The sequence below is a fragment of the Chrysemys picta genome, chromosome 8 (genome assembly GCF_011386835.1).
Source record: "Chrysemys picta bellii isolate R12L10 chromosome 8, ASM1138683v2, whole genome shotgun sequence".
Classification (NCBI taxonomy): domain Eukaryota; kingdom Metazoa; phylum Chordata; order Testudines; family Emydidae; genus Chrysemys; species Chrysemys picta.
In genome coordinates, this window is record NC_088798.1 from 42,433,251 (window position 1) to 42,458,115 (window position 24,865).

The 24,865-nt window shown below is 41.6% G+C and overlaps 1 protein-coding gene across 2 annotated transcripts; it reads right to left on the reverse strand.

Annotated features, from left to right (window-relative positions):
• Positions 1-3,743: 3,743 nt before the first annotated feature.
• HENMT1 (HEN methyltransferase 1) lies at positions 3,744-24,460 on the reverse strand. 2 transcript variants are annotated; one of them, XM_065554312.1, is made up of 8 exons: positions 24,149-24,460; positions 22,785-22,914; positions 19,619-19,731; positions 16,548-16,682; positions 15,868-16,050; positions 7,988-8,165; positions 6,249-6,988; positions 3,744-5,676 (listed from the first exon to the last, which is right to left on the reverse strand). In XM_065554312.1, exons 1-7 carry the CDS (start codon positions 24,151-24,153, stop codon positions 6,554-6,556), a joined length of 1,179 nt encoding a protein of 392 aa, XP_065410384.1. In that variant the 5' UTR covers positions 24,154-24,460; the 3' UTR covers positions 3,744-5,676; positions 6,249-6,553. The 2 variants fall into 2 exon arrangements, with proteins under 2 accessions (XP_065410384.1, XP_065410385.1); XM_065554313.1 differs by having other exon boundaries at positions 24,321-24,454.
• Positions 24,461-24,865: the final 405 nt, after the last annotated feature.

Consider the following 24,865-nt stretch of genomic DNA (forward strand, 5'->3'; position numbering starts at 1 on the left):
TAACGAAGCAGGGAAGCTAGCTCAGGTCACAGCAGAGATGAGAAGCTACAGCTTACACATCCTGGGTGTCAGCGAGAGCAGATGGACGGGATCAGGAAGATTAACAGCAGCCTCGGGAGAAACTTTGCTGTTTTCTGGATGGGATGAAGGACAACACCATGAGGGTGTTGCCATCCTTTTGAAGAAGGGAGTGGAGCATTCCCTGCTTTAATGGAAATCTATCAGCAGCAGACTCATGAGAGCCAGACTGAAAGGGAAACACAATAATATCACCCTGTTTCAGTGTTATGCTCCAACAAATGACCGTGATGAAGAAGTAAAGGACAAATTCTACCTTACACTACAAGCAGCGTTAGAGAGAGTACCACGCCACAACCTAACTATCGTCATGGGAGACCCGAATGCCAAGGTCAGTAAGGACAACACAAAAAATGACAGAGCAATGGGAAGACATGGGTGTGGCACTCTGATGAAAATGGAGAAAGGCTTGTTGATTTCTGTAATATGAATGACCTAGTCAGCGGTGGAACCCTATTTGAACATCGTGAAATTCACAAGCTGACATGGTGTTCTCCAAATGGCAGAGATAAGAACCAGATTGATCATATCATGATCAATGGCAAATGGGGACGCTCACTGACAGATGTGAAAGTGAGAAGGGGTGCAGATGTTGGCACCAACCACCACCTTGTGACAGCCTCCATCAAGCTAAAACAGAGAAGTGTGGGACCACCAAACAAGGGACATAGACATTATGATATTGACAAGCTAAAGTCCCATGAAATACAGAAAGCCTTCATTCTGCAGTTAAAGAACAGGTTTCAAGCACTTGCAGACCTTGATGAAGAGGAGGGGAATGCAGATGAGGAGATCAACAAGAAGTGGGACAAAGTAACAGCAATTTATAAACAGAGCAGTGAAGCCTGTCTAGGCTACAAGCAGAAGAAAAAGGAGTGGATTACACCCGGCACATGGAATGCCATAGAAACCAGATGAGCCCTGAAGAAAAAAGTTTTAGACACAAAATCCCAGAAGTTAAAGGACAAATACCACGAGCAGTACAGCAAGGCACACTGGGAGGTCAAACGGCATTATATTGATAATCTGGCAACACAAGCAGAGGATGCAGCTGCTTGTGGTGAACAAGGAACAGTCTACAAAATGACGTGGCTTATCAGCGGTAAACGGAAGACACCAACAAACACTCATCAGGAACAAACAAGGACAGCTACTAACAACTGAAAAAGAACAAGAAATGTGCTGGACAGAGATTTCAAAGAATTGCTGAACAGGGAGCCACCCAAAAGGAAGCAAACATCCAGGAGGCAGAAGAAGATCTTAATATCAATGCAGACATCCCAACTAAGGAAGAGATCATTCAAGTCATTAAATCCTTAAAAAATGGGAAAGCTCCTGGCAAGGATAACTTGAATGCAGAATTGTTCAAGGTAAATCCTAAATTAGCAGCATCTATCCTGGCGCCTCTATTTACATCAGTCTGGGAAAGGGAAAAAGTGCCAGATGAGTGGACTAATGGGGTTATAGTGAAGATACCAAAGAAAGGAACTCTGTTATAACTGGTGTGGTATCAAACTTTTATCTATGCCAAGCAAAATATTGTGTAAGATCATAGTCCAGCGTATATCAGAGGCAGTTGATAGCGTTCTCAGAAAAGAGCAAGCTGGTTTTCAGAAAGGGCGTGGATGCACAGACCAGATAGATCTACACTCTATGAAACATAACAGAACAGTGCTTAGAATGGCAACGGCAACTCTACATACATTTCATAGACTTTGAGAAGGCTTTTGATAGCATTCACGGGACCAGCCTATGGCACATTCTGCGGGCATATGGAATTCCTTTCCGTAGAATCAATGTCATCAAAAGCTTCTATTTCAACTTTACATGCAGTGTTGATCAGTGAGCTCAGTTTTGAAGTCAAAACAGGAACACGTCAGGGGTGTGTCATGTCTGCAATCTTCTTCAACATTGCCATTGACTGGGTAATGCAGCATACAACAGAAGACATGCCAAGAGGCATTAAATGGATGCTCTTCTCATCCCTTGAAGACCTGGACTTTCCAGATGATGTCGCTCTCCTATCATATATCTAACACCATATACAAGAAAAAACAACTAGACTCAACACATTCAGCCAGCAAATTGGACTGAAAATCAACCGCAATAAGACAGATATCATGACCTTTAATATTGCCTCACCATCACCAGTACGGATAGAGGATTATGTTCTCACCAATGTAGAAACGTTCACGTACTTGGGCAACACCATCAGCCAGGACGGTGGAACAAGCCAGGACATCCGGAACAAAATCAGTAAAGCCAGGACCACCATCAGGAGCTTAAATACGGTCTAGAAATCATCAAAATACAACACCAAAACCAAACTCAAGATTTATCAGAGCTGCGTACTTTCAACACTACTTTCTCATTCCCCAGCATTCTACACTATAAAGTATGACATGTCCAAACTGTCTTCATTTCATACAAGCTGCCTCAGAAAAATCCTCTGTATCTTTTGGCCCAGAACAATCTCAAACCAAGATCTCTTGACCCAGTGCAGCCAAGAGGATCTGAGCACTATCATTGCCAGGAGCCATTGGAAATGGATTGGCCATGTGTTTCGGATGGAAACTGATTCCATCAACAGAGTACCAATAAGATGGACACCTGTAGGCAAGCGAAAATGAGGCCTCCCGAAAACAACATGGCGAAGAGCTGTGGAAGCTGAGCTGAAAAACCTGGGGCACAGCTGGGGAACCACTGAAAGACATGCCAGAAACAGACAGGAGTGGAGGAGCTTCGTCACTGCCCTAAACACCAGAGGCGTAATAGGAACGTGATGATGATGATGAACGAGCAGTGGTAGCATTGTCGGAGGGAGAAGCTCTCTTGCCAACATAGCACAATCCACACCAGTCCTTACATCAGTGTAACTTAAGCCACCCCCCTGAGTGACATATCACACTCCTAAGTCACATAAGTGGTATTGTAGACATAGAACCATGGTTTAGGCTATCACTGATTTGCTGTAATAGCTTGGGCAAGTCACATGACTTCACCATGACTCTGAACACTTTTACAAAGAAGCTTACCTACCTACCTCACTGGGATTTATATGTCTTAACATTTATGAGGTGGTTTGTCTTCCCATGAAAGGCATCACAGAAGCACAATTTATTTATTCTTGGATTCCTTCTTCTCCCTTTAAGATGTTAACATCCAGTACTAAGTCCTAACAGTCAAGATTATAGAAGGAAAAACTAATCAATGCTGCTCTGTGTAAGTTGAGTTTTTTGGAGGATATTATAAATCCTTTGGGATAAAGGTAGCCAACCCACTATTCACATAGACCAATTTCCAACTGGGTTTACAGAACAAAATGTTAAGGGTCTGATCTTTCCAAGAAAAGTAAGTGTTTCTATAAGCACCCCTATAATTAGATGTAATGTAACATAATATTCAAGGCAAATGTTGTTCCAATTCTGCCAGAACCACCTGTTCCTTATTTTAAATGACTAGGCTACAAAGTACACTAAATAAAGAAATACCAACAAGAAAAAACAGAGTGGGGAAGGAAGGAAGGGGGCGGGGGACAAAAAACCTTAACAGATATAGTAACTGCTAAATGTGCCTTACAGTACACGACTGAGTTGCAGGGATATCTTCAAAAAAAATGGCCAAGCTAATGGTACTGAACTCTGCACTAATTAAACAGGCTCATTATTAGCCAAAGAACAGTTTATTTACAAGCTTTGAAGTTCACATGTGTAACATTTAAGGCATTTTACAAGATAACTGTGCAGCCAAAAAAAATAAACCACTGAGGAAGTAGTTCTAAATAGTTTTGATTACAAGTTAACGTTTAGTAAGCATAGCTGTTTAACAGGGATGAAAAAATTCTACACAAAACAAAGTAAAAGTATCAAGAAGTTATAAAAGCATTTGGAGGGAGGTGGAATGCTTCAAAGCATTTGTCTCTTTCAGAGAAACTCATCCTACTTGTAGATTCTGAACCTATCCCTCTGCTCTAAGTTACTGCCCCCCTTTTCTGTCTGGTCTTTCACCATGAATGATTTGAGAGTTGAAGGAGGGCCAGAAGAGACAGGAGCCTCCCCACCCACAGATTCTGAAGGTGGAGCAAAGGTCATCCTCTACGACACTAGTCTTTACACAGAACTGCTTTACATTTTTGTAAATATCTCACAAACGTTAGGCCTGATCCTGCAGCATTTGCCCCCCCCCCCGAAATCTGCCAGAGATATCAGTGGGAGCATCCAAAGAGTGAGGCCTGTTCACTAGTTAATTATGCATTACCCATGAGAAACATTTTAGCATTTATCAGATATTAACAAAAGAAAACCATGTGGCTTGACCTAGTCACATCAAAAATATTACTTACCTTGGACAAAGGAGAAAATTGAGGGGGAAATTTTGCAACATGTGTGAACATGCTATTCTTGTGCATACATAACAGTTTTAGTTCTTGGAGATTAATAAATAGTTAGTTGTTTGTTTACTACACATTTATATGTGTGATATATCCTTGCATAAGGCAGGCTGGCCAGCTCTTTCTAGTAGAATCATCTCCATGGCCTAAATCACACTGCTCCACTATCACAGGTATTGCACAGCCTTCTATTTCTATTGGAAGTATTAGGAATAGCATGTATTTTTAGGGAACAATTACTTATTACTTTGAGGGTAATTTTTCCTTAAAGCAGCTCTAGGAAGTTTTAAAATCTTTAATAAAATAAACAGAAGTCAAAGATATTTAACAGAAATCGGTGGGAACACATTTTATTTAGAAATACAGTACTTTTATATTTTAATGCCTACTACTTTCCCATCAGATTATTCTCATTGAACTTCTCCTGCCACCACGAACTAACTAGCTGTACCACTTTTCCCATTAACCTAGAAGAAGCATTTGACTTTCTCCAAGCCTAAAACTGTGCTCTGGGTTGCAATGACATCCATGAAAAGTGTTTTTTTTAATAAACACCACCTAAAGTTGTGAGACTCTCACGTTAATGGGCCTTACACAGGTACAGAGGAGGACACATCCCTATGTTTCCATCAAGTTATGTCCATGGGATCAGTGCTGCTACAATAAGATGACCAAAAAAGGGAAGGAGAAAGAAAACATATAAGAACTGGTACAATGGCTATGCCCATCTCTCCATTAGTGGCTGATTCTACAGGAATATTTTTACTTCTGTATTAGTCCAAATTTATGCTTTTCCCCCTCCTCTCTCCCCCCTCCCATCCTGCTACATGTCTTCTACCTGCTGCTTTTATTTCTCTTCCAGCTACACTATACAGTGATCAATAAGATAGGCTTTCTGAATTTCCATTTCTGTCTTCACATTCACCCTTTGAACCAAAAAAAAAAATGTAACTTACAAACAAAAAAAATGTAGGTAAATTTTACCAAAAATATTAACATTTTGGTCCTCCTTACCCAACAGCTTGTTTTATAGCGACATATGCTATAATTATAACTGTTGTCTAGGTTTTAGCATTAGAATCAATATGTGAAACCTATAGCTAGATAGGTGGTGAAGCCGTAGTGCTCTACTACACTACCATTCACATGACTAGTCTCGGGGGACTCAGTTACAGCTAGTGAAATCTGTATATATACTCCCAACATACCTAAAAGAGTGTAATTATGATACTTGAGAGATAAATAAGGGGAAAGCAAACAAAACATGGCTAAATAAACTATTGCCCTTCAATGGCAGTTGGATGCCTAACTGCTCCCTTTTGTGCCTTTGAAAATCTGCCCTATAATCCTTAAAGGTGCTGCCTTTAACAAGCAAAAATTCTAGGTCCCGCTGGAAATATTTAAAACTAAAAAAATATTATAAGTGAGTGCGGTAACTAGTCACTATATAGAAATAACATCGGCATGAATCTACTAACAAGGTTTTCTTTGTCACCACAGTTTGAAGTGTTTTCTAATTCTCTTGTTCTTCATTTTCATATTCGATAGTGACTATCACAGCAGAACCATCATTGCTCAGTGCTACTTTGCCAGCAATAAGCTTGCTTAACTTCTCAAAGGTGCCACAAAGTTGATTCACTTTGGGAATAGAAAAGATTTTTGCCAGAGGTATATAAACTGTGTTTCCATCAATGAATGGCTCCGTGCTTCTATCAGCAGCAAGTTTTTCAGTTTCAGCTAGAGGAAGCTAGTGAAATCTGTATATATACTCCCAACATACCTAAAAGAGTGTAATTATGATACTTGAGAGATAAATAAGGGGAAAGCAAACAAAACATGGCTAAATAAACTATTGCCCTTCAATGGCAGTTGGATGCCTAACTGCTCCCTTTTGTGCCTTTGAAAATCTGCCCTATAATCCTTAAAGGTGCTGCCTTTAACAAGCAAAAATTCTAGGTCCCGCTGGAAATATTTAAAACTAAAAAAATATTATAAGTGAGTGCGGTAACTAGTCACTATATAGAAATAACATCGGCATGAATCTACTAACAAGGTTTTCTTTGTCACCACAGTTTGAAGTGTTTTCTAATTCTCTTGTTCTTCATTTTCATATTCGATAGTGACTATCACAGCAGAACCATCATTGCTCAGTGCTACTTTGCCAGCAATAAGCTTGCTTAACTTCTCAAAGGTGCCACAAAGTTGATTCACTTTGGGAATAGAAAAGATTTTTGCCAGAGGTATATAAACTGTGTTTCCATCAATGAATGGCTCCGTGCTTCTATCAGCAGCAAGTTTTTCAGTTTCAGCTAGAGGAAGGTTCTTTGAACGCCTCATGAAATATTTAAATGGCTGGAATTTGAATTTTGTCTCAAGGCCATCTCTATGATCCTTCCACTCAGACTTGAAATTGCCCAGTAGTCGTCTTTTAATGATGTCTGCTCCGAAAAGAACTTCACTGACCACTGCATTCTGTAGGTACTTTTCATCTTTAAGACTTGGGTACACTGCCTTGAAAACCTTTACAATGTGCAAAAACCCAAAATATCTAACATTATGACAGACCCAGAAACAACAGAAGTCTCCAAAACAAAGCACACAAACGTCACCGCCCAAAACAAAGGCATATCCAAGGCCACTCAATAATTTGAACTATATGGGTGGGAGGCATTGCTGAGTACTGTTTTGGATAAGAGTGTGTGAGAAAGACAAGCAGAAGGCAGACAGTAACAGACTTGGGCCTTGTCTACACTACACAAAAGTCAGCTTTTGGCAACAAAACAGCGGCAGTGTACATACTGAAATGCTCCTCCCGCCAATGTAACTCACCTGCTATGCCGACATACTAAAACAACCTCAACAAGAGGCGTAGGGCTTATATCATTGTAATGAGGGTGATGCAGTGTCTGTGTAGCCACTGCATTCCTTACAGTGGCTGTTGGCTGTCATAATTGTCAATTTCATGGCTCTGCTGGAGTCGTGAAATTGACAAGAAAGCCGGCTCCCGAGCCAGGGTGCTACCCGGTCTCTGCTCCAAGGTGGGCTGCCACCTAGGCTCCCGGCTTGGACTGCTGCCCGAGCTTCCCACTACCTGCTGGGAGTCCTACTGGTTCCCAGGGTCCGACTCCCTGCCGGGACCATGGCAGCTGACCAGATTCTGGGCATGGATCTCCCTGCCACAGGCAAGAAGTCATAACGTCAGTCTGAATGTTTGGTATTTTTAAAAACATAATCACAGGCTTATTCTTTTCTCAATGCTCTTGAGTACGAGCTGGTCTACACTGGGAATTTACATCAGCATAGCTATGGCTCAGGGCTGTGAACCCCTCCTGTCGGCGTAGGCAGTATCTACACTGAAGCACTGCAGCTGAGCCACTGTAGCATGTAGCAATAGTCGACTCTAGTATACACATAACCCTTATGATTCTGTCTCACAAAATTGTCCCTTTGTTGTTATTTATTGATCCCTATACAAAGTAAACTACATGGATATGTAAAGGGAGAGCCGGAGATACTTACAGTTTTGTAAGCATGTTCCGTGTGTTTCTCAGAGTTAACAGTTTCACCATTCTTTGGATATTTTCTCACAAACACACCTATTTGGGTACAAAACCCAACATCCTCAGTTCCAGGTGGTGAGGTCCCAAGTCCAGTAAATTCCACTGTATAATCATAGCTAGTAGCTGCAGCTACTGCCCTAAGAAAAATAATGTAATCTTATTATATTGAATGGTCATATTTTTAATGTGATGTAGAAATATGAACACCAGTGCAAAAAATAAAACCCCGATCCTGCTAGCTCTTATGCACTTGTTTAACTTCAAGAATATTTATTTCAATGGGACTACTCATGTGCTTGAATTTAGGCACATACATAAGCATTTTCAGGATGAGAGCCTTAGTCTGTAGTACTGTGAAATAAGATTAAATGAGGGGTAGGCAAACTATGGCCCATGGGCCTGATCCGGCCTGTCAGGGCTTTGGATCCAGCCTGTGGGATTGCCATCCCTGTGGAACCGCGGGGCTAAGGCAGGTTCCCTGCCTGCCCTGACCCCGCGCTGCTCCTGGAAGTGGCCGGCACCATGTCCCTGAGGCCAATGGTTGCTGCAGGAGACGGTGCCTGCAGGCGAGGGCAGTGCACGGAGCCTTCTGCTCCCCTCTCCCCCAGGGGCCGCAGGACGTGGTGCCTGCTGCTTCCGGGAGCAGCGTGGGGGCAGGGCAGGCAGGCAGCCTGCTTGAGCCCCGCTGCGCACTGCTGCCACCTGGAGCTGCTCAAGGTAATTGGTGCTGGGCCGGAGCACCCAGCCTGCTGCACCCCGCACCTCAACTCCCTGCCCTCAGCCCCCGCTGCACTCCGCACCCCTCCTGCACCCCAACCTCCTACCCCAAGCTCCCTCCTGCACTCCGAACCCCTCCCTACACCCCAACCCCCTGCCCTGAGCCCCCTCGTACACTCCACACCCCTCCTGCACCCTAACCCCCTGCCCTAGATTCATAGCCCTGCATGCAATGTCCCACCCAGATGTGGCCCTCAAGCCAAAAAGTTTGCCCACCACTGGATTAAATTGTTATCTCTGCATTTTTAAATAAACCAGAATTCCTTTAATATTTCGCAAGCACCTGCTGGAAAATATACATATTCATTATTATGCCCTCTCTCTTTCTCTCTCTCTCTATAAAGCAGACAGAATGAATAAAAATACAACAGCTTATAGAAAACATCAGCTTTTTGTACTTTGTTAAGTTTTCAGAATTTAATCACACTATTATCTTTTGAGAAGAGTGCATTTAAAAAAGACAATACTGGCTAAATGATAGAAATACATGCTTGAATCTATCTCTAAGTCTGCAGGCCCAGTATAGCTATACTAGTATCTGAAAGCCCACACTGTTATAGAGGTGTAATTTATGAATTCATAATGGCTGAGAACTTAAAATTTGGATGGTACCAGACCATGAATCCCAGTGATTATTGAATCTGGTGATATTCTAAACAAAAGAATCTTTAGAGTCATGCTTGCAGCTTCTTCCTTTGCATCACACTTACTCAATATTCTAGGCTTCAGAGTGATGTTTGGGGTTAGAGTGTGCTGGTTGTGTTGTTGTGTGGGTGGTTGTGTTGTATTGCAAGATTTGTATTTATTTGTGTAGGTAGTAAATAAAGGGTGTGTGCTGTGGTGAGGGACTGTGTGTGTTTGGGGCTACTGTGTATGCTGGCTGTGTTTTTGTGTAAGTGGTTGCATTGATTTGTGTCTGGGGGAGATGTGCTTGGAGATTTGTGTTGATTTGTACATATAGAGAATGACGGATATATGCTGCAGTGAGAAGCTGCGTGTGCTTAAGGTTATTGTGTGTGCTGGTTGTGTTGCTGTGTGGATGGATTTGAAAAACTGGCAGTTGGGTCATGTCTCCCTCATCTGTGCAGTCTCCCTTATACAACCAATTAAACTGCTATATGCAATATAGCTGTATGAGGGGGTGGTGATTGGTTTAGTTACCTCTGGTATCACAATGGTCTTCTAGGGACTCTTGGCATGGCATAGATACATGCCTTGCTATCTAATAGATTTAATTTGTAAAGTCAAAATGGCTAAGAACTTAAAAACTGGACAGTAGCAGGCTGCAAAACCAACCTGATGATATTCTGAACAAAAAAAGAAGCCTAGAATGTTGAGTCAGTGTGATGCAAGGAAAACAGCTGCAAGCATGCTTGTAGCAGTTCCCATCACTTCTCACTGACTCTACAGACATAATAAGGCTTCAGAGTGACAGTCTTGGAATCTTATACAGCTGAGGAGAACGGAGACATCTCAGGTCCATAACACTGTGCATGGGAATCATATTAAGGTGAGAAAGAGATCTAAAAGGGCCACCTCTCTTCCTCTGCACTATTCCAAGGATACAGTGGCCAATGGGTATGATAAAGCTGGCGAACCTAAGAAGAAGCTCACTGGAGACAAAGCACCCAGCTGTAGAATTTTCTGCCACAGAAGATCAGGAATGCAAGACTCACACAATTCATAACACAAAATTTAAATATTTTCCTATATTTATTACACCAAAAACACAGACAGATGTTGTGACATAAGAACTCCTCAATGCCAACTGGCAAGGGAGTTACAGGAATATCCTAATTCTAGTATGTACATTCTGGTTTACCAAAGAAGGTCATCTGATGCCTTAAATGAAAGCCAGGGTCACACAGGTCATTAATATTGTTGTGAAATGTAGGTACAAATATTATGTAAGGAGTTATAGGTGTATACTGAAAATATTTCTTAGCATCTGTATCACAGCAGAGGCAAAGAGTTTTCCTGACAGAAAAGATGTTTATTCCTCTGTCTCCGTTGGCATGTAAATTAAGCATTGTAAGCTAACACAGTGCAGGCACATTTACATACAAAATCAACAGAAAGATATGAAGTGAACCACAAAGAGCACGCAATGGGGGAAGAGAACCTTGTCTTGAGCCACACTTCAAAGGTTTGCTGGACTATATTTGGGGAACAGAGAATACACCTCACCCTCCCTCACTGAGGAAGTAAACAGGCAGTGTGTTTAGATTCATGAAAATAGGATCTTAACCATCCTTGACTCAAATGCTTCAGAGGACATTTGGGGTGACAGGAGATTAGCCTGTTCAATTAAGTTTAGTCTCTAGAAAGCATGCTGCCTTTTTTTTTCTTCCAATATCCTTACTATTTCTTGAATCTTGGGTCATAAACTTATCCTTGATTTCACTATAAATATATCAGAGTGCTGTGATATTAAGCTAGGTGCTGAACCTGAGTTGAATCCTACAAGTTGCTGTGTGTACTTTTTCCTTGGTGACAGCAGACCTGGTATTTCTGTGAGTGTTCAGTGGATAAGAGGCTGGCACTACAGGGGTAGTGTGACTGAGTCACACCTATTATTAATCTGTAAGGCAAAGTAAGGCTGGCATACCCCAGAAGAGAGAGCATGTGTGACTAGCAGGCTGGTACTGTCAAGCAGATGACATCCAGTTAAACATAAGCAAGCCTCCTCCTCACTGGAGGTCAGGGTAATAAGGTGACTCACAGTCCTGGGTATCCCAAGAAGGGAAAGTTACTTACCTGTAACTGGAAGTTCTTTGAGATGTGTGGTCCCTATCTGTAGTTCACTGAGGGTTATGTGCATGTACCAGGCACCCAGAGCTGGAGCTTTTTCTAAGTAGCAACGTCCGTCTGTCCATGCATGCACCCTTGCACCTCCTCGTAGTTTCACCTGAGGCGATAAAGGGTGGGGCAGACCGACCACATCTTCAGTTCCTTCTCCACCACACATCTACCAGATCTGCAGCAAAGGGGAAAGAAGGTGGGATTGGAATACAGATAGGGACCACACATCTCGAAAAACTTCCAGTTACAGGTAAGTAACATCCTCTTCTTCTTCAAGTGATGGTCCTTCTTGTATTCCACGGAGGATGATTAACAAGCAGTGCCTAGATAGGCGGTGGTTGCGAGGAAAATGACAAAATTGTGGAACAGAGGACCGCTGTGCCAAACAAGGCATCCATCGCCGAATTATGCACTAGAGCATAATGAGAAGAAAAGCTGTGTACTAAACTCCACGTGGCTGCCTTCTATATATCTTCAAGGGGCAGTCGTGGCACACAACGGTAGTTGATACTTGTGCTCTCATGGAATGGGCCTGCATCCCACCTGGTGGGGACCATCCCGATAATTGATAGCAGAGCATAATGCACCCTGAGACCTACTTCAAGATTCTCTGGGTAGAGATGGCCTGCACCTTAATTTTCTCTGCTATGATGACAGTCTGGGAGATTTCCAGGATGGCTTCTTCCTTTGTAGGTAAAAGGCCAGGGTCCTATGTACATCAAGAGAGTGAAGTTGCTGTTCATCATTTGAGGTATGTGGTTTAGGAAAAAAAGTGGGTAGATGGATGGTTGGTTTAGCGGGAAACCAGTTTTGGTACAAATTTGGGATGCAGGTGCAGTGAAACTTTGTCCTTATTGAACGTGATGAAAGCGGGGAGTTGCCACCATGGCCCCCAGTTCACCAGAGGTAATAGCAACCAGGAAGGCGATATTCATAGAAAGGACGAAAAAAGATTAGGAAGCCAGAGGTTCAAAGGGGGAGTTCACTAATGACATAAGAACTAGGTTGAGTTCCCACTGGGAAGTTATAGACTGAATGGGCGGGTATTTACATACAAGGCCCTTCCAGAATCCGTCAGAGGATGGGTAAAAACCCGAATGTCCCTCTACCAGAGGGTGGAAAGTGTTAATAGCTGCTGCGTGCCACCCTGATGGAGCTGAGCACGACCCTGAAGTTTTCAGATGGAGGAAATAATCTATGAGCATTGGGATGTCCACAGCCTCAGGAACAAGACAAGACCTCTCTGTTGGGCCCAAGAAGTGAAACGTGCCCATTTGGCTTGATAGGATTGTCTTGTGGAGTCCTTCCTGCTATTTGAGAGGACATCTCAAACTGCTGACGAACACTCCTGTGCTAGCAGAGGTGTTCATCCAAAAACCAAGCTGTCAGGTGAAGCATCCCTGGATCGGGTGACACAGTCTGCTGTTATGTTGTGTGAGCAGTACCAGAAAAGTCGGTAGCGGGAGGGGAGGATGCTTCAACATATGGTGAAGAAGAGGAAACCAGAACTGGCAAGGCCAGAATGGAGCGATCAGGATGACCATCACCCTCTCCTGTCAGAGTTTGTGAAGGACACGTGGCAAGACTGGTAGGGGAGGGAAGATGTAGTTGATTCGATCCAACCAGTCAACAAGGGTGACGTCTTGTGAATGGGCACCAAGTCCTGCCCTTCAGGACAGGAGCGGGTGACCACCCCGCTACAGGGAGCATTGCACAACTTTAAACGAGCAGCTTAACACCAAAACAATGTTAACCCGGACGACTTTAAGTGAGGAGTTACTGTACTAGACATTTTGCATGCATTGGTACCAAGTGCATTCAGTACTGTTCAAGGGGAGGACTTCCTGCCATGCTTATGCACATGCTTCCGTGACCCATGGCTAGGCCTTGGTGCGGGGTCCATAGCACTTGTACCAGCAGAGCCAGACTCAGGCTCCACAGTAGGAGGCACACTCTTGGACTGTTCAGGCAGGTGTAAAGGGGGGGGGGATCTGTGGCCCCATGGCGACTTCCATGAGGTGCTTCATAAGACAGAAGACTGCTTTCCCAAGTACGAACAGGGAAGGAGAGGCAGACACTGTACCTGGACGTAGTGTGGGTTACCCCCAAACAGTACAGACAACATTGATGCTCATCACTGAGTGAAAACCGATGAGGGCAGAAACTACAGACTTTGAATCCCAGCCTTTTCAGCATAATCCAGTATCTCAACCTGGATGGTGGGATGAAGATAATTTGGTGGGAAACTGCAAAAGCGGCACCCAAAGTCTTTAAGCATACCAGAACTTTCAGAAAGAAGAAAATTACAGTACTACAAAAACAGCAAAAAACAACAACCCTTGACTATATACGGTATCCAAAACTGGACACTGGGAGAGCAGAGAGGGATGGTTTAGGAATTGTTTGGCAGGAAACTGCCAAAGCAGTGTTTCCAGCCCTTAAACCTACAAAAACTCTAGAATCAAGAAAACTACTATGAAAACTGTAAGAATCCTGACTCTGTACAAAAATCAAAACATTTTTTTCCTGAAAAGTTTGGAAAATGCATCACCAAAGACAAGAGACCAGCAGAAGTTCCAACTCAGACCATACAGTGGTGAGAAGGAACTGAAGACACGGTCACCTTGGGCGAAACCACAAGACCGTGCAAAGGCGCATGCATGGACCAACAGACATTAGTCCTTTGAAAAAGCTCTGGCTCTAGGCACATAGCTGAGAGGAATATAATAGGGACCATCACTTAAACAAGAACCATCACAGATGTATAGTTAACAGAAGGATGAATTGCAGACCACAAGCCTCAGAAAATTCAAGGCCAGAATAGCAGTTCATACAGCAGTTACTAAAAATAAATAAAAGTAGTTATGGAAAAAAGTTTCCAAGACAGACATGAGAATCTCCCAATTTAAATTAGAACCTTAACAATATAATAACCTGGGAGATGGTTTTATTTTTTTATTTTTTCACATTGCTGTGCAAAGTCCTTTATCTAAGTTGTCCAAGATAACAGAAGTCCAATTCAAACTGTTACCTAAAATTGTCAGCAAAAGGTAAAGACAAATCGACTGGTTCAAACTGAATTGGTTAGGTTAAAAGAACTGTGATAAGAGGCCCTCCCCAGCACCATGGGTGCATTGTTTCAGGCACCCAGTGGAGAGGTATCAGCGGGGGGGGGGAGGGAATCACTTGATGATTACTTGTTCTGTTCATTCCCTCTGGGGCACCTGGCATTGGCCACTGTTGGCAAACAGGATACTGTGCTAGATGGACCTTTGGACTGACCCGGTATGGTCATTCTTATGTTCTTAAACATCCTGACCAGAAAAGGCCAAAGAGAGAGAGAACCGCTGCCACCACCAGAAATCCTGAAGACTACCTGGAATGTAAGAGTTGGGTTCCTGCTCACACCCTTTCCCTTGTGAGTTCTTTTCCTTCTTGCAACTTATTTCTTCCTCTTTTCTATCTCTCTTTTTTGCCTTCTGTTTAATAAGAGTCTGCATCTTTTGCAACAAAGCTGTGAGCTCACAACTAGTGAGGCAGCTAAAAGCAATCCCCCAAACAACCCAAAGCTGGTACCATTTTGCCAGGCCTTGGACTGGCTGATAAGAGCATGTGTTATGCACCTGTGTTTCTCCAGTAGTGAAGCTGCAAGTGAGAGTCAGCACCAGAGACAGAAGCGGCATTTTCTATATTTGGTATTCTTTTCTGTTCCCATTTGTGTGTATTTGTCTTGTTTTGTCTTCAAGGAAACAGGACTGGACTTTAAACAACAATAGCTCCTAATCAGAACAACTAAATTCTTCTCTTTTCCCAAAACAGGACAGTTATTAACATATTTACTACCATCCAAGACTGTCAAAACAGGGTATTTTACCCACAAAAAATCTCTACAGCTAAAGGGAAAATTGGATATTGTTAAAAATGAAAATCTTACTTAAAACTTCACATTTCAAATGTTTTAGCTGTTTTTCCTTCTTTTTCTGCATATTTACCCAAAAGTTTAAGATTTTAACAACTGTTGTTACAATGAGAGTAAGCCAGTGGCAACTTGACACAAAACCCCAGCCCACACTTATCTGTTTAATGTAACAGTATACAAGGATTTCATTAACATATTATCCCTATTTGGGCCCAAGACACTCACTTTTCAACACACCAACCACCCTCACACATAAACTGTATTTAAAAAGGAAATCTCTACCATTGCTTTTTACTGTTTTGAGTACAAATAATGTAATGTACAGTAACCAGCAAACTCACCAACTTTGAAATTGTGCTCGGTCCCATTCAAATTTATGGTCTGAATGTCTGAACAGTGTCACTCCTGGGAGCAAAGGGTTAAATTCTGAGTTTGGAGTGCTGATTACAACCATGGCTGGAGCCATAAAACCAAATACCACTTCTGGAAACTTTTCCAGTTCCGCTGCTTCCAGGTGCTCTATTCTGAAAAGGATAGGATTACATAGGTCCTTAAAGTCTCACAGAGTCTTTTGACTTTCTCTACAATCAATTCAACTAGACTATGTATGTCCTAATATTTTAGTCATGTGCTGCAAAGTGAATAAATATAAGTTGTCGAAGGTGATTCTTTACTATTTTTCATAATCTCTCCCTCTTTCATACTTTTTTTCACCCTTCTATCGACACACACTGCCCCAGGTTCCTAATATGATTAACTTCACACATTAGAAAAGTCAGCCACATCCTGCTAATCTTCCATTTGAATTATGAAAGTGTTAAATGTACAGGATTGAACAAGTTTGCTAAGAGTAAAGGCTTTAAACTCTAATTTCAACCCTCCTGACCTCAATGAGTCTTGCCACATTACAAAGTACAATGCAAAGGAAGAACAGAATGAAACGTGGAATTCTGCTCTATGAATATTTATATTTACAATGTGTTGGATAAGAAAAAATGGAGTACGTAAGCTTAATACTCACAATTCAATGCACGTTACCAAGTCAAAACCAAGCATGCAAGGATCTTTATGAGCAACTGAGCCATGATGCAGGGTCACAGTTAGAGATCTTTCACTTGGTTGCAGATAATCAGCAGGAAGGGGAGACAACCTATGCCTAGGAAAACATTCAAAATTAAACAGCTGTTGACCTAAAAACTCTATATCCTTATAAAGGCTATTAGCTTGGCTATGTGAGCAAGTGTACCCATATGCTATGTAGTTGTGCTAAGAGGAGGAAAATGCCAGCTTGCTAGAAATTATTAGCTCAGGAATTGTTAAATAAGAATAAATATTGTTAGCAATATTCTTCACTAACCCCAACAAGTACCAGATATTTAGGTTAGCAAAATACATTAAGTAAATAACAGATATTTGATCATGCAATTGGAGATTTATTGGAAAGTTTGTAAATATGCTAAAAATAAGTCTGTCTGTGAAAAAGAGGAAATTAAAAAAATCAAACTGTAAACAATTCCTGTATAAAATATGCCATGTTGTAAGCAAAATTAGAACCAGACAAATAGGTCAAGCTAATCATTAGGCTGCAAGGAGCAGTTCTCACAGACTTGACAATGTACCTTTCTGTTATGCTCTGACTAACAAATTATTTAATAAAATCAATTAAAGTGACTAATCTGAGGTTTCTTTAAGTACTGAGTAAATTGGAACCTCACTCAATTTGTAACACAATACAAGAAGGATCTGGTTGAGACAAGATTCTTGTCCTGAGTCTCTCCTTAATAAGGGCCTCCTGTAAGAAGCTGTATACGCTTAACCTCTGTTGATTTCAATGGGAGATGAGCATGTTCTGCAACAAACAGGTACAGGAACATGCAAGACAAAAGGATAAGTACGCATTTGTAACTGTTTGGTGCTGAACAATTAATATGACTCAATCTTCCTAAAAAACATTAAAGTTAAGAGGTACTTATCCTCGGTAAAAAGTTAACAGACAAAACAGTTTCCAGTACAATTCTGTCTTTAATTAAAGACCATTTTTACTAGGAAATGATTTTTGAGGGCCTCCTGGATAGTTGCTTAAGATGGAATCACTGCAGTCCCTTACATAGAAAAATATCAATAAATCAATAATCTTCTGAGTGTGTCAATAGACATCCAAGACTTAAAGGAAGCAAACAAAAGAAAAACCTACTATGTAAAGACTGAAGGTAATTGAAATCTATAAATAAGTGCACAGGCTGAGGCTCCATCTTTAAATTATGATAATGTTTAAAATCTATGGGACCAACAATAAGTTCCTGACTGGAAAAAAAAACAGCTTAGATGTTTCGCCTTGATGATTTTAAACCCAAAACTTATTTTTACTTTGTTTTTCTTTTGAAATTATGAAGATTCTTCATACATTTTTCCTTATTACCCAATCACTGCAGCCTGGAGATATTAAAAAGACTAAAACATAACCACAATGTCCTATGTGGACGGCACAGGACAATGGGGGGTTGACAAATGGTTGCTGCAGTAGTTGACTGATACAGGAAAAAATGGTAGATGAACACTCAGCTTCACAACTATACAGAAAAAATAACATTTAAGTTAAATGTGGAGCCTGAAACCTTGACTGTGATGAAGCCTCAAGTGAGAACTGATACAGAATTAAAAAAAAAAATCTGAGCCCTTTTATAGGACCTGACCTTAAAGAGTCTTTCACCATGTGTGTTGCAGAAGAGGACCTGGGCCAAATCTCAACCTTGAAAAGAAGACTGCACCACCAGTCAGGAGAGTACAGTTCTAAGTTCACACCAAACCTATTCAAGTATGGGGGAAGGAAGCTGACAAGAAAGCAGCATTCTTAGCTGCCTTTTGCTTTGTTTCCAACTAATATACTGTCTTTGAAGTTCTTTGCTTCTTTCTGTGTTAACCTATCATATTTCTTGTGAATTGATGTGGCAAAAAAAAAAAAAGTGGCCAAAAAAAACTTGTGATTTCTTCCCTTCAAAGGCAGTTTGACCTGGACATAGGCAGAACCCATAATTGAAAAATGGAAGTACGTTGTGTGTCCTTGGAATCTATGAAGTCCTCTTATTGTTTGTTGGAAAAAGAAACAAACCTAATACAAATGAGCAGCCACCTGCCATGACTATCTACAATAAGACAAGAAAGTAAAGGACGAACTGGACTTCAGCAATAGTCCTCCAAGATTGCAAAAATCCTACTTTGTTGCCAGATATCTTTGAAGATAAGAGATGCTATTGTCAGCTTTGATGGCAACAGAGTTCCAGAAACATAGCAAACTGAGATGCTTACAAAAACCAAACCAAAACTAAAAAAAAAATCCTTATAATTTCCAATTAAAAAGTTACTATGCATGCATATTAACCTCCTTTCAAAACAAAATAACCAAAATAAATTGGTTATTGAAGACATTTGTAAATTTCCTTTTAAATTTTGTTTCTAAATTATACATTATCAAACAACATATACAGTAATAACATAAATAAATGCAAAGCTCCTTCACCCCATGTAAATAACCACCACCAAGAAAACTTGTGTGTGGTACAATCTATAACCTGCAGCTATCACTGGCGCAATGGTATTTTCAACTTCAACTTTTGTGTTCAGGAAACAGCTTTTTCACCAACTGGTCCATAAATTTGGAACTCAGTCCTGAAGAGTTCACATAACCACAACCCCCCCTGTGCTTTCTCAGCAAAATACAAACCCCATTTCTCTGACCTCACCTTCCCACAATAAAAACAGAAACAACAACGTCCAATCCATATTGATTGGAAAGAAAAGAGAGCAAAATATAACTTATGCAAATGTCAATTTTGGGAAGAGCTCAGCTAATCATAGTGATGGGTGCCACATAAGAACTTAAACAGATTTGATGCCAACAATAGCATATGGCATACCAGTAGTTTTACAAAACCACCATACCAATTCCCAATATACTCAATCTTTACATACCAAATAGTTCATAACTTTACATTTATCCTTATGCTGAATCTCTTGACAACTACTGCTGCAACATGCTGTTAGGCTGAACCAAATACTGAATTATTAAGAAAAATAATGCAAAAAGCATCTTACATTTTCTCCTTCATCACATTCTCCCTGATATCTAGCCCAGCTAGCACCTCAATGCATTTGCAGAATTTCAGCATCCAGAGTAATGTACAGTCAGCACATCCCAAGTCTGCAACCTATAAAGTAGATTTGAAAACAATGGCATTTTAACACCCCGAATTCTTAAATTATTTGTGTGACTCAAAAAATATGTTCTGCGTTGATATTAAACAACATTTTTATGAAATAGGAATTAAATACATGGCATTTCTATGAAACTTTATAATTTAGTTTTACAAGAGTTACATGAATTGAAAAGATTCTTTACAAAGGACATTTAGGCAGGCCCCAGTCCTGCAAACTGTTCTACACAGGTTGGCCTTTATGCAGTTAATAGGGCTCCACACGAGCATAAGGGTTCACTCCTGTGCAATAGTTTGGATCCCGATCCAGCAAAGACTTACTCATGCTCATAGGTGCTGGTACTAGGGGTGCTGCTGCACCCCCATCCCCCAACCCAAATACATGGTTTCCACATTCAGCAGCTCCACTATAAAAATTGTTCCAGCACCACTGCACATGCTTAACTCTATGCAATGAGTAGTCCGTTGATTTCATTGGGACTACTCACAATGCATAAAGTTAAGAACCTGCCCAGCACCATCTAGATAGCTAGGCAGGGCCCTATCAACAATGAATTGGTAGTCTCAGTTCAGGCTGGGTTTTTTGGGTTTTGTTTTGTTTTTTTTGGGGGGAGGGGGTATCTATTGTAATCTCAGGGACTAGATGAGCATGCAAACTAAACAACCACTCTACACCCTGGTACTCCATGCAGATCAGGATTGAAGCACACTGAAGCTCAGCTGATGTGGGGAAGCCAAAACTGTTTCTACTGAGGCTAAATCTGACCTGTTGATAAACAGAGAACTCCAGTTTTTACACTGAATTAATTTACCAAAAAAAAAATTTAATTTTGCATTGCCAAGACAGGAGCATCAAAGCTTTATAGATACAGATGCAACGGAGCTACTGAACTGATCCTGTTCAAAACCAGATCAAAATGCCCTGATCTCATAAGTGGAACAGAAAAGTGCTTTATAAAGCAATAAATTAGCTGTTGGTAATATGAATACATAAGAAACACAATTGTCATTATATGTCTGCCAAAAGCTCACATATTCCCTGAGACATTAAAATCTGTTTCACAGAGACCAAATGTTGGGGAGGACACTGAGGTTAACCCTAGATCCCAACATTTTTTTATTTCAAAACTTAAAAAATTAAAAAGGTTAGCACTTTTAATTTTTCATCTTCAAAGCTTTTTAAAACAGTAAGTGCCTTGGCATCTTAAATTTCCAGTGGAAAAAAAGGACTCTTATTTTTGCCCAGATGATTGCATACTAACACTATCCCAGATTCTTAATGTCTTTCTTTTGTGTGTGTGTTCATTTTTGTGTGAATGTGAGAGATGAGCCTGGCACTATACTGGCACTACAAAACAGTATAGTGAAAGATGTCTAGGGCTTGTCTTCATTGCAACAGTTTGCTTAACTTGATGAGAGCAACCACTCTGCTAAGCAACACTGTATGTAGTAATTTTGATTAGCAGCACAGGGTACATCTATACTGCAGCTGGCTGTGTGCCTCCCAATGCAAGTAGACAGACATGTGCTAGCATCGCTCAAGCTATCATGCTGAAAATTGCAGTGTGGCCGTTGCAACGTGGATGGCAGTTCAGGCTAGCCACTCAAGCGTGGCTGAGCTACCCCAAGCTGCCACCTGTGATGCAATATCCATCACATTTTTTTTAGTATGCCAACTCGAGCAAAGCTAGTGCAAGTCTTCCTACCCACTTTGCGAGTCATGTTTCCAGATGCAGAGTAGACATATAGGTAGAGTGATTGGATTAACTGCTTCTGAGTTGTTGTAACTTGAGCTGCTGCATCCCCACAGTATTACTAGCAAGCCTCAGCAGCACTTGAGTTTCAACCCCACACCCACAAGCTACCTTGAGTTTAAAGCACCACTTAAAAATCTCTAACTTGAGTTCTATGTGGACAGAAGTTGGGTTAGGGGCAAAACCTGAGTTAGTTCAAGCTAACATTGCAGTGAAGACAAACCTTTAGGGGAAGGAGCTGGGACTAAGCCCTTCAAAGAGTCTTTTTAAATATTTTTTCCTCTCAAAAGAAAACAATAAAATGTTCAGAAAACCACCCGATGCCCAGCAAGAGGCAAACACATCAGCCATACCATCAGGGGCTCGTTCACCTGCACATCTACCAATGTGATATATGCCATCATGTGCCAGCAATGCCCCTCTGCCATGTACATTGGCCAAACCGGACAGTCTCTACGCAAAAGAATTAATGGACACAAATCTGACATCAGGAATCAAAATACTCAAAAAACAGTGGGAGAACACTTTAACCTGTCTGGTCATTCAGTGACAGACCTGCGGGTGGCTATATTACAACAGAAAAACTTCAAAAACAGACTCCAACGAGAAACTGCTGAGCTAGAATTGATATGCAAACTAGACACAATCAACTCCGGTTTGAATAAGGACTGGGAATGGCTGAGCCATTACAAACATTGACTCTATCTCCTCTTGTAAGTACTCTCACACTTATTATCAAACTGTCTGTACTCGGCTAGCTTGATTATCACTTCAAAAGTTTTTTTTCTCTTAATTAATTGGCCTCTCAGAGTTGGTAAGACAACTCCCACCTGTTTATGCTCTCTGTATGTGTGTATATATATCTCCTCAATATATGTTCCATTCTATATGCATCCGAAGAAGTGGGCTGTAGTCCACGAAAGCTTATGCTCTAATAAATTTGTTAGTCTCTAAGGTGCCACAAGTACTCCTGTTCTTCTTTTTGCGGATACAGACTAACACGGCTGTTACTCTGAAACCTGTCATATTTTTATTTGTGTTTTTTAAGCTCCAAAGAACACTTGAGTTCAAGTGTTTTTTCTTCAGTTGACTAGTTGTATGAGCCTGGAAAAAGCCAAACATGGCTGCCAAGAATAGTTTGCCAAGGTAACTCAGATTTAACAGAACTCCCCAAAGTGCTGGTTCTTGGCACTGAAAGTCAGACAACACTGGTATTTGCTGTTTCTAGATGTCTTGTGCCAGCATTTACTGTATCTTTTAAAATTTAAGCTCTGAAAAAACAAACATACCAACCTTCTTAGGTTTGTATTTAATCACTAAATCTTTAATGAATTGGTAACGTTGTTTGTACAGGGGAGGTATGAACTTAATTGTTCCTGTGAGATCATCCTTTTGAAGATTCGTATCCATCATACAGTCCACACTAAAAATTAAAAATAAATTATGTTTCTGAAACATTTTCACAACGAATTCTGTCAGTTTATTGTTCTCTGTGATACTCACTTCATAATTAAGCAAATTGAGATGTGATCCTGTTTTCATATTAAGTCAGTGACAAAATTCTTACTGATGTCAATGGGAACAAAATGAGACTTTATACCCCTTTCACCATATTTGACAATGAAAATACCCTTTACACAGTCATAATAGAAATCAGCCATTTCCCAACAGCTTGTTTGTCTTTGTCCATCCAAAGGAGGGGGGGGGGGGCAAGAGGGGAGAAGAGGTGTCAGCACAATCCACTCTGTAGTCTCGTTGGCTAATTTTTCAAACAATAGCATATCCTACCCAAAATATCATTTTCATGCCTTTCCTATTTCATCTGCTTTGTTTTATATTTACTGTTTGCATATTTGTTTGGCTCAATATACTTTATTGAAAGTGGCAAATAACAGGAAGTGTTTTTTTTATGATTAACGTTCCTATATAACATGAAAGGTTCAGTCAGCCCTTAGCTTTAGATTTATTACAAATTAGAGGCATATAATCAGTGCCTGCAGTAAAGTTTTAATGATATTGCTAATAAAATGCAATGTCTCACTGGAAAGATAATCATTACTGCACTTCCAAACTCTGCATTTTTCCCCATTACTTGTTACATCTTTGTACAAATAGATGTTTGGAAAGAAAAATCCTCCTAAACCTAAAAACAAGGGTTTCATAATATTAATAACATGATAAATTATGAATGAAGTCAGCAGGAATCAGGTAAGCTAGGCAGTGCAAAGTCTTTTGAATAGGTGTCTTTCTAGTTCAATGCTCACAGTTTGCACCTGTGGTGAACAGCTCCCTGGCAGATCTAATTAGAAAATTGCTATCAAACACGTTTGTGACAAGGCTACTGACAATGTTGCCTTTGCATGGCCTTCAAAGCCTTCTTAGGCTGTCTCATCATTGAAAGAGATGTGGTTTGGGATCTCTCTCAAGAAATACAAGAAATGAAGGGAAATACAGCTCTTTGTGCCGTGAGCCAGGCTCCAGGGTCAGTGCCCAGGCTGGGCAATTGTGCATCTTCCAGCCATTCCAAGCGAAATACCAGGACTGTTTTTTGTGGTATCACCAACTACTGAATTTGGAGTAAAAACCCACTCATGTCACATATTCCGGGGCTCCACCCCTCAGTCTGCACCCCCCCAAACACTAGGAAACGCCCCCACCTCATGCTGCAGCCCCTGCACCCTCGGGCCTTTCCCTACACCTCATTCGCTGTGTTTCAGATCCTCGGGAGCTCCTCTCCCCGGCACCGATCCCTGTCCCCACTCCTAAACCCTAGGGCTCTTCACGCTGCCTCAGCCCCAGGAGCCGCTCCTCTGCCTCCGCGACGGATACCTGTGGCCGCCCTGCAGGCTGGCGGGGTGAGAGGCCCCTCAGGCCACGTGGCCGAGGGGAGGCGGAGGCAGAGAGTTAGGGGCTCTCGCGGAGCCGTCCACACGAGGGCGGTTAGCCGGTGGCAGAGAGCGCCCCGCCCCGCCGTGTCTGACGGAACACCCAGTTCCTCCCTCCCCTCGACTTGGCTACCGCACATCTGCTCTGCTCTAATCCCCCTCCGGGCTTTCTGTATTCCCAGGGCCCCTTCGTCTCTCCCTAACCCCCAGTACTGGTCTGTTCCCCGCTCTTTCTCACCTTGACAGCCCCACCCCCACCCAAAGCCACCCTCTGTCTCTGCCTGGGTCACCTCCCAGTCCTTTCTGTCCCAGCCTTACCCTCCATATTTCCTTTACTTTAGGGATTTTTTTCCCCCTGTAGGGGAAGAAGGAAAAGAATGAAGCAGTCCTATTGCAGGCCAGGCAGATCAGCAACGCACAGTGACTGAGCAGCTGTCACCTTCTTCAACACAGCCCCATGATGAAAAGATTCCGGACTTGTAAGGGCTA